At 36.3% G+C, this 10,793-nt stretch overlaps 1 protein-coding gene across 1 annotated transcript; it reads right to left on the reverse strand.

Annotated features, from left to right (window-relative positions):
• Nucleotides 1-774: 774 nt before the first annotated feature.
• Nucleotides 775-10,438, reverse strand: LOC113236210 (the record flags this gene model as incomplete). Its single annotated transcript, XM_026472218.1, has 6 exons — nucleotides 775-968; nucleotides 2,940-3,570; nucleotides 4,435-4,618; nucleotides 5,745-5,909; nucleotides 6,459-6,590; nucleotides 10,284-10,438. Coding segments are annotated over 6 exons (1,461 nt in total), but the record flags the coding sequence as incomplete, so codon positions are not given.
• Between the last annotated feature and the right edge of the window lie 355 nt (nucleotides 10,439-10,793).

Consider the following 10,793-nt stretch of genomic DNA (forward strand, 5'->3'; position numbering starts at 1 on the left):
CGATATTAAATTGAAATAAAGGTATCTATTATATTTTCTTCTTTTTATTTATTGAGTTAAATCAGACAATTATGACACATTTACACCTGAAAGACTACCATACATGTAATATAATATAAAAACGAAATACGTAATTCACACGAAATGTATTTCGGCAACGTGTGGCGCAATAGTGCCTTTATACCGTTAAACACATTTTCGTACACAACATTCATATTCCCATGGCCTAAACAACTTTCTTACAAACCAATGCACAGTAGTGTAGAGTTTTTTAATGGTTATCCATTGTGTTCTGACATTATTTTATACTAATTTTATATTTTCTTATAATGTTTATTATTGTTTATACTATAGTGACTTTCATATTATTCTTTTACATTGTCTGTGTGTAATATTATATAGTATTTAGGAGACTATTTTACGGATTAGAATCGCATAGCGCAAGAGAGTGTCGAAATTTTTTTATGATACCAAGTGACGGGACGAATAAGACATGCGCCTGGTGGTAAGCGACACGCCTGTCCATAACAGTTGTAGTGCCACAGAGTTTTAAATCGCAAAGATCTGACGGGAATCGAGTCATAAGATGACAAGTCTCATGTGCCTGTAATTTCATCAGCACCCTTCAAAACCGGAACGCAATAATGCCCATATTACTGCTTGGCGGCAGAAAAAGTAAAGTGGCAATACTCCCTTGGACGACATCTTTCACGAGGAGCTCTACTGCTACTAAATGGCAATGTTTAAAGTAGGGATTCTGCAGTTCATAGTTACCTTTCTTATGTAGTTGAGCGAGTAGCAACAAGTCATCAGCATTGCTAGTAGCTGGTATGGCTGCCAATGCGACGCGTTCTTCGGCGGTAAAAGTATCGAGTAGGGATTCAGCGGTAGGCGGCTCGCTAGGTATACGACACGCGTCTACTACGTCGCAACTTGCTTGCACACTCCATACTGTTGGTGGTTGAAAACTGTGAAAAAAGTATAGAATAATATATATAATGTAATTTTTAATGGCTCTTGTGCAGTGTGGCTGCACTCGATAATAGTCACAATCACGATTCATTAATTAGCTCTGCGTTTAAATGATAGATAATTTACCGTCTGTCTTTTTTGAAGACGGAGTAAAATTATATTTGCAGGGTTGCAAAATATTCGTAAAATTTTAAATAGCCATGTAGTTATAGGAAATGAAACTATTTTTCTGGATTTAAATCGCGTATATTTGTTTTTTCAAAGAACCCGACGGTCGGTTGGTGGTCAGTCAAAAACAAATATAGGCGATTTAAATCCGGAAAAATAGTTTCATTTCCTATGTGTAACAATCGCGTAAACCTAAGTCATGTAGTTATTGTCGACAGTTTTATGGATAGGTTGTGAAAGGTAAAATTTTGTCAAAATTGTCTGAATGTTACTACGTTCTAATGATTACTAATTGCGTTACTGCCTTCTTCATTCTTATTCTGACAGTTGGCCTACTAGTATCGAAATAAATTTTTATGATGTACATTTTACCAGAACAGATGCATTTGATTATTTGTATTGAAATAAAATGATAAACTTTAATATATGTCTTCTCCTTGTATTTTTAATAGACAGTTCTAAATGCAGTGTATGTATGTATGAATCTACAAAGATTAACAATTGAAATGAACTTGTGCCCAGCAATTGGACGAATAACGGGCCGATGATGATTCGAATGAACCAAATTGGGCTATTTATTGCATACGCGTAACCAACGTTCAGCCGATAGTCAATAAATATAAATATTATTTATCGACTGCAATCACTAGCTGCTTGTAATCGGGCAACACTTGCGTAATGAACTGTCATTTTACACCATCTTCAAAAAAGACAGACTATAAGTCTCTGAAATTAAAGAGGGTGAAGTAGATGGAGAGGGAGGGGCGCTCGCTCTCACTAAGGATTTGTTAGTGTTCTCTCGATTACAAACCATCTCTCGCAATGGAAAAACACAGTATGTAACGAACAATCGCCGAGGAAAAAGCGAAGTTCTAAAAAGGCAAACAGCCCACTAGCCAACTCCCTTGCTACTTCCCTGCTAGTGACAAATTTTATCTATTTTTATTTCGTCATAACCACCAGTCATAGATGCGAACTTGCACAGCTCATTTAGTCGCCAATTCTTTCATGAATAAGTCACTGCTTCTATATAATAATACCCAAACAAAAATAGTTCATTTAGAACTTAATAATAACAATAATAATAATAACGCACACACTCAACATAGCCCCGCACTAGGGAAACCCTGTGTCACGGGTACCATGGACATACACATAGACAACCACAAATTACACCCAAACTCACGAGAGAAATAAATGTAGGCCATACAAATATTTCTCCCGGCCCAGGAATCGAACCCGGGGACCTCTGCGTGGCAGTCCGGTATGGTAACCGTTCGGCCACTGAGGTAGTTAAAGTTAATGTCATTGTCAATAAGATAAGAGATCATCGAGCGTTCCATCCGGTAAAATAATCACGTGACGACATTGGGCTGATATTTTGGTGAAATTACAGGCACATGGGACTTGTCAACTTATGTCTCAGGGTCTCAGGGTGTTGTGCGCAGTGGCAGTGCCCCTCAGATCTTTGTGATTAAAGCTCCGAGTGGCACTGCAATTGTTAGGGACAGGCGTGTCGCTTACCACTAGGCACACGACTTATTCGTCCCGTCACTTAGTATTATAAAAAAATAAAAAAAAATAAAAAAGCGCAATTTGTCAGTTTTTTTAAGCAAAATTTTTGAGATAGGCCCCTATTCCAGAAATCATCTTAATACTACTATCACGAAAAGCTTACAATTTAGTATTCCAAATGATATTATGGTGTTCTGGTATATTCACCAAACAAACTCAGTTCGTTGTTTGTGTATCAAACAACAGCCTTAAAACACTCAAAACACAAACATTAATTAGCTTACCTCATTTCGCTTTGTAACCTCAAATTCAGTGAGATTCCATTGGTCTTCTCAGTGCCATTAACATGGCCATTGTATTTCTTCATCCTCGGAGACACCTCCTGATCACTTTCAAATTTATCTTCATCGCTACTTGAATTCATTCCATTCTCATTCGTTTTCAACGATAAATCTGACAGTCTTGATGGTAGAGTCTTTAAGACTTTTTCTTTCTTTATTTCACCATTCTCTGTACCATTAATATGTTCTTCATTGTTGTTAATATTATTATGCCCATTCGTTAAATTATTAGATATTCCACTGTCCACTGAATAATCACAACCATTAGTTTTAATAAGACCATCCACAACATCAATACCATCATCGAAGGAGTGATTTGCTGAGTCCACTTCTGTGAACTTATCATACTTTGTATAATCTGACTCAATGACTATAGGTTTTGTATGAGAGAAATCTGTTTGATTGAGATTGTTTTCTGTTGGGTAGTCTTCGTCGGAGTCTGGGAATACGCTAGTACTGTTTCGTGGTTCAACAGGCTCAGGAACATTTAGCTGCATTTCATTTAGTGAAGAGAAAGAAATGTTCGATGATTGACTGTAGATGTCGTGTTTTTCACAGAAGTATTCTTTGCCATCTGAAATGCATGTAAAAGGATTTATAAATATTGCTCTTTGCATGGTATCTTTATATTGCTACATTCAAAGATACAAAGATTTAAATATACCCATTACGTTAAAGAAATAATTCTCAACTTCGTCTGATGAATCTGATCTTATTGTGTTTCAAATTGTAACATTGGTATTCTGGAATAATTTATACCGTTCTAAATACACAAAACAACTTAGGGGTAGGTACCCCCTAAGTTGTTGTACATACATTTGTACAACAACTTTGGGGCCACCTACCCTTAAATTGTACATACATTTGTTTTCTATTTTTGTACTCACAATTTTTTATTAAAAAACCTAATTATCACAGTTACTATACAACAACGTAAGTGGTAGAACTTGGAAAAATATCCGATAAATTTACGTTGAACCAGCATATTCGAGTCATAAACATCAATGTAATATCAAAAGACAAGGGCAGGATTAGAATAACTGACTGCCGTCCGCTGACTAAGTGAAAAAATATTTTTTTGATATATCATAAAAAACTCATGACCCAGTTTTAGAATATTGAAATTATTTAATGATATTTCAGCTATGCAACGTTAGGGTGCGTTCCGATAAGTCGAACACGTTAACTATTACTAAAGGAGAATTTTGTGCTCTATCTTTTGACATTTAAAACGGATATTTGACCATCTGTCACTTAGCCACATTTCAGTTTGTTGACGGCAGCTGTGGTGTTTAGTATCATCTCTATTTCTTACACATTCGCCGAGGCTATTTGGGACACTATCAGGTAAACCATATTTTCGAAAAATCTTTTTCCAGCAGTTTATTTGCAAAACCACAAGCGCAAACACAGATATTGTTTCAAATAAGCGACATACCAGCATCCCGTCCCCAATGGGAATTGAACTGCACATAGGTGTGCAGTTGCAGCAGCAACCGCCGGCATAGCAACCAAGCCACGACACGGGCCAGTCTGGCGCCGCCCCACGCGCCGTTGACACCGCCGCTCCAGCCGCGCGACACGTACCACAGCGGCGCAGGGAGAGAAAACTCACCAAGCATCTTCATCAAAACGCCAAATATCAACAACTCACTCCGGATCAGAACCTCGTTTTTCAAAATCTTGAACTTACAATCAACTTCAAAATGGAAATCCATAGGGTGCGTACAAATCTGGCGAATGCACCTGTTTGCGAAAGGCTCGCAAGCTGTGCACGTGCAATACATAGTCCGATCTGTTCGCGAATCGATCGGATGCATTATGCGAGCCTTGTGTGAGATGTGATAATTGCATGCATCCAGATCACTTGCCAGATCTGTACGGGCCCTTTCTTTTTACAAAAGTGATATAATACACATGGATATTATAATTAATAATAAAAGATCGAACACAAACGAAAACTCCTTTGTGACAGGATTCGAACGTGCGTCTATATGCCAAACTATGCCACATTAGTAACTGAGCTACAGATCGAGTCAGCAGATTTTACAATTTCTCTATGCGTTTGTTACAAATCTTTGTATTTAGCTGTAACATTTTTTTGCCGTCCCTGTGAAACACGGCGTATTTTTAGACGCGCCGACGAAGCGCGTTTCACGTACGGGTGTTTACGGCGATGTAAACGCGCGTCATCTGTGTGTATACGCGCGTCATCTGTGCGTATACGCGCGTCATCTGTGCGTATACGCGCTGTGATGAATCGATTGAAACGCGCGCAAACATCGCGTTGTAAAAAAGAAGCTTATATACTCCATTGGAGTTTACCTAGTTATAACGAAACTTGTAAATTATTATGGAAAACGGTTGGTACTATACTTAACAATATTATTGATATCGAAGGTATGTTAAGCATGACTGAGTTACGTATCCAAGACCAGTGACTTGATAAAGTTTCTCAAACTAATTTTTTTTTAAGAAAAATAAGTGCACGTTTGACCTCCATCTCACCGAATGGAAAGTGACGATGACGTCAACGATGGAGCATGCACAACGAAAATATGCCTATTAACTCTCACCTTGAGAAGGTCCAAATTATATTGTTCAGGGAATAAGTCTATTATAGGTTTACAGGTCTACTAAATACTTCTAATCAAGTTAACTAGTCTAACGCTTGATATGGATAAAGAAGAAGATTCTAGACAGATATGTGGGACATAAAAGGATGACTCGCTCAACCAAATTAATTACCTGCAATAAACATACTCCAGGGAATTCCTTTGCAAACTCATCGACGAGAGGCGAGTTAATATGAACGTTCGCGCCAGGCGCCACAACGTATACGTTGCCTTCGCATAGGGGATATATTACTGTTGCTTTCGCCCAGTAAACTAGATGACCGGTTAGTTGGAAGACCTGGAAAATTTATAGATTACTTTAAGATTTTTCTCGAGGTTATTGAACTTAAAACTATGGCGATTAGTCTTATTATTTTATAAAATATTAATCAGTACAAGACAATGATTCCTAAAATATATGATTCCAAAGAGACATTAAAGGTGTGGAGTGTCCACACCAAAATTTAGACTTTCTGGATACGGAACATTCCACATAACAAAGATAGTACTTACATACTTACATAATACTTTCTTGTTATAGACATATAAATTACCTATGAAGTAAATATTACACAAAAAATAAGATATTCGTTTATATAAAGGTATAAAACTTAACAAATGTTTTTTTGTAAAGTTTCTCACTATACAGATACGCTATCAAAGCGAGTTGCACTGTGACAGTTGTCCAAAATGTGTTTCAAGTTGATGAATTTGTAAAAACAAATCCATGTTAGAAAGGCAGGGCGTCTACCCAAAACGGACAAAATTGATATGAACAAAGTGGTCTACGAGACAAAAAAAGTTTGGGGACCTCTGGTCTAGGAGAAAACTTTCAGTATGTTTATACCTGTGTTAAACTCAAGTCAGCTTCAATGGCAAGTGTTTGTAGACTCTTCAATGGGCTGTATAGTTTAATGAGCCTTAATAAAGCAGGGCTGCTGTCGAAAGGTATTGATGCTAGAAGCTCGTTGGGGTTCACCTGAATTATGACAAATATACATTCTAAGTATGTACATATATATCAAAGTGTTTGAAAACGTTTTAATTCCATATAGATTTAAGACTTGTGGTGGTTTTCCACTACTTTTTTATCACTGGTTATAGGTTTCTTACCACAGTACGACTTATAAAATAAGAGAGAAAATGAAGAAGTCAACCGTGACAATGGAACCTGTAAAGAGCTCGAAACGTTTGGTTTGTTCATAAAAATAAATATACGCGATTTTAGATCCGAAAAAGAGGTTTCATTTCTATTAATAAGAAGTCATACCGTGATAACAAACCTGTAACTACTTGATAATAATTTAGACTGTATAGTTATTTTCCCAAGAAAAAAGACATTTTTTAAATTTGCGCCATTTCTTGAACTCGCCGAATTTCATAACAAATGAAAAAAGACCATAACTTTGTTAGAATGCTCGGGAATTCTAATTATACAGGCTGCAGCCCACGCCTACTTGTTAAGCCTATCAGGCCTTTACCTTCATATCGAACGGCGTACATGACGCGCTAATATAGTATCGTTATCAATAAGTTGATAAGGCTTATTTGCGTCATGACGGTTTTGCCTTGACGTATTGTGCTTAAGTCGTAAATTCTATAACAAGGAAGATATTGGTATCTATTGTGCATTTGCCAATTACATATGAACCAGTATTTCTAAATTATAGACAAATTTTGACTTTATCACATCATTATCTGAGCTAGATCTGCGATAAAGACAGATCATACAGATAAGACAGATCTAGTTATATTGCTATTTCTTTGATAGAAAAGATTTAAAGGACACAGAGATCGAGGTGTGGTGGGTGTCGCGAATTCTCTTACATTTGTGAAATTAGATTGACAATTTTGCTTTTTATTTTGTGTGCAATAAAGCTTTTTATTATATTCTATTCTATTCTATTTTGGGCGTCGAAAATTGATACCAACGTCCAAATTCAGTGAACAGAAATATATATAACCTCCTCTGATCTGAGCAGTAGTAAAAGTCGGAACATATTTCTCGCACTTGCAACGGCATAAAGCTTTTTTTGACTGACTTAATGCGACTCCTTAGTGGCTTTACCTCGTCGTCGATGCCTAACATGATGTTATTTGTGTATTTATAAAAAAAAACATTTTGACCTACATTGTTTATTGTAATAGTTATGTCGGTAAAAATAGTTTTAGATAATCTGTTACCCCTAAACTGATGCTGGCCAAATTCCAACTCATAATTTTCAGTCTATCCCACAAATATCAAATTTCGTATAGCCAGTAAAATAAGAATAATAACGATAAAAATAATGTTTACGTTTTGAATATTAACGGATTATACAAATGAGCGTACGTTTATTTTCATAGTCCGTTTATGTTACTAAATTCTATTTTTAAAAGTCGTATTTTTAAAAGTTTATTTCGTAGTTATTCGCGTTTTACGAATAATGATGATAGGTTTGTAAACCAATTTTATTCGTTATGTATTATTTAACATCATATTAAATGTTCGAAACAATTTTGAAATATTAATACTTTTTTGTTAATTATTAACATTTTATCTTAGAATAATCGGGTGTTTTTTTTGCAAACATGTGCATGTCAGAATCTGTACATACTAACCGTAAGACACCAGTCAATTAAAAGTTTATCTTTTATTTTACCCATAAGGTTAATTTAACTTTAATTTAACCATTAGGTTAATATTAGAAGTGATGTTTTACTGGACTAAATAGCACCGCCCTCTTACTCGAATGGACTAATAAAAATAACCTTTAATAGTAATAAAACTAGCGGCTTGCGATATCTTTCTCGATCGCTTGGGATGATAAGTACTTTTCAATGCAGGTATTCGTAAATTTGCATTTTTATGGCGGGCAAGGGTGCGATACTACTTTTCCGCCATCGTACTATTTATTATTATTTGTATTTTTAAAATTTCATTTTATAAGTCGGTTGCAATAGTTTACAAGCAAGGAGTTTATTTGTATTAGGAATGCGAGTACTTAGAGCCTATGCACGTGGCGTATTTATTTTATACGCGCCGCAAATAAGCTGTATTCGCGCATATGTATCGCGCATTTTTATAAGAGATCGTTTTAATTTTAGTTTTGTTTGTTAATTTCAGTCAGTTCTTGAAATGAAGCAACTACATTCAATTTTAAGTGTAAACTCCAGTGGAGTATATAAGTTTCTTGCTTGCAACGCGATGTTTGCGCGCGTTTGAATTGATTCATACGCGCGTAAAACGCGTACACGATACAGACGAGCTCTGAACGCGCTTCTTACATCTCGCGTTTACACACGTCATCTGAGCGTCGTCGGCACCGCCGGCGCGTATTAAATACGCCAATTAGTACAAAGGCTATTCAATTCTATAAAAAAAAACCAAAGAACTAATCAAGATATTTGCTAAATAAAGATTTTCAGTGTTTTAACCATAGAATAATAACGCATAGAAACCTAGTCCGCACACGCTAAGTGAGGTAAATTGAAGCGCTCCCAAAGGGCCTACACGAGCGGGCTCAAGGTCAACTTGCACCGCGAACAGCTCCAGAATTTTAGCTAAAAATGACGAAATCTGCGGTAAATGAGTGTAAAAATACGTCAGACAAACATAAAATAGATACTAACATCACATTCCACAAGGAAGTAACGCGTTTCAACTTGTATTTATATATAAATATTCACTAAAACCAAAAATTAACCTACTACTAAAACTAGCCTACATGAATTTGATTTTTGCCTCACTTGTGACAGTTCGTTTGATATGAAACTATCATTCTATGCGTTATTATTCTAAAGTTTTAACATTGTATTTAGTAAAAAAAATTAAGGAATGTGTGCTCAGCCTTTTAGCTGTGTATGTGTCTGTGTTGTGTATGTGTATCTTTTCGCATGCGCAATTAATAATTACAAAAAGCCGACAACTTCGTAAAATTGCAAAACAATTTCTTGACGCCAAAATCTAAAGACAAATACATCGGCTACTTATATTAATTTCTTAATGCGGAAAAAACAGATAAAAATGCGCTGTTATCTCACAAAAATATTGAAAAACATCGCGTCTTACTCGGGCTCAGGATCAATTTAAATTGCCGCGGAACAGAATCGAAGGGAATTTTAATAACCATAGCATAACGAACTTCACTTCAATTGTGTAACGTACCAATTATACGAGCCAAAGAACAGGTCGCGTGTCTTCCGGAGAATTTTTGCGCAATCTCGGGAATTCCCGCAGCTACCTTATCGTATACAATTTCATTAGAAATATTTGCTACCGTTCCGTTCCGCGGCACTGTAAATTGAGCCTTATTGTCAACTTGTTTGCAACAATTTACTTTAGAACCCAATAAAATACAGTCTACGATAATTTTTGTTTATGTCATTCAAATACTCAGACAATCCAACTGACGGAAAATGGTAAACGCCACCACAGACGTTTCAATTCTTATTCTTAATGTGCTGCAGACAGCAGAAGTTAATATTTTAAGCCTCCTATTTTTGTAATAGTGCTTGGCCCTCGCTACACTTCAATCCTGAATACAACGGTGGTGCTGTGCTGTAGAAACATGGCGCGGTGATAACCAGGCGGGTTCCTCAGAGATAGAACACACGGACACTTATTATTATTATTATTTAAATCCAAACTATACATTTTAAAATTATAATGTAAGTGAGACGAAATACATACCATAAGAAGAATTCCGTGATAAGGCCTGAGCTTCTGTAAGCATTTGTCTATAGTCTCTGGCTCAATTATGAGCCCTCTGTTGTGGATTTGATGCGCCTTATGAGGCAGGCAGAAAGATAGTAATACCCATTTGTTTATCCGTACTTGAACAATACCTGTGAACAAAAATATACATAATAAGAGTAATAGTATACTAAATTCGATAATGGTTTGGTAGATGGTGGTATCAGCCACAAGCAAACTGGGCGCCTAGACGTCGAGTTGCGGACACCATTATTAATTGGTCAAAGATATGATGAAATTGCTGTATAAGTTCAGATAATTTCCCATAGAAACAATGTTTAAAACTTTCATAGATTTCTCATAGATGGCGCTACGACTAAAAAGTCGTTGAAAAAACCAAATGCAAAGATAAACGCAAGCACATAAAAAAATACGTGAGGTCCGCTGGTTCGTTCCGTGGCTTAGTAAACTAGAAGCTAGAAGACGGCGGTTCGAATCCGGCCGGAT

The sequence above is a fragment of the Hyposmocoma kahamanoa genome, unplaced genomic scaffold (assembly GCF_003589595.1).
Source record: "Hyposmocoma kahamanoa isolate Upper Pololo Valley unplaced genomic scaffold, ASM358959v1 89809, whole genome shotgun sequence".
Classification (NCBI taxonomy): Eukaryota; Metazoa; Arthropoda; class Insecta; order Lepidoptera; family Cosmopterigidae; genus Hyposmocoma; species Hyposmocoma kahamanoa.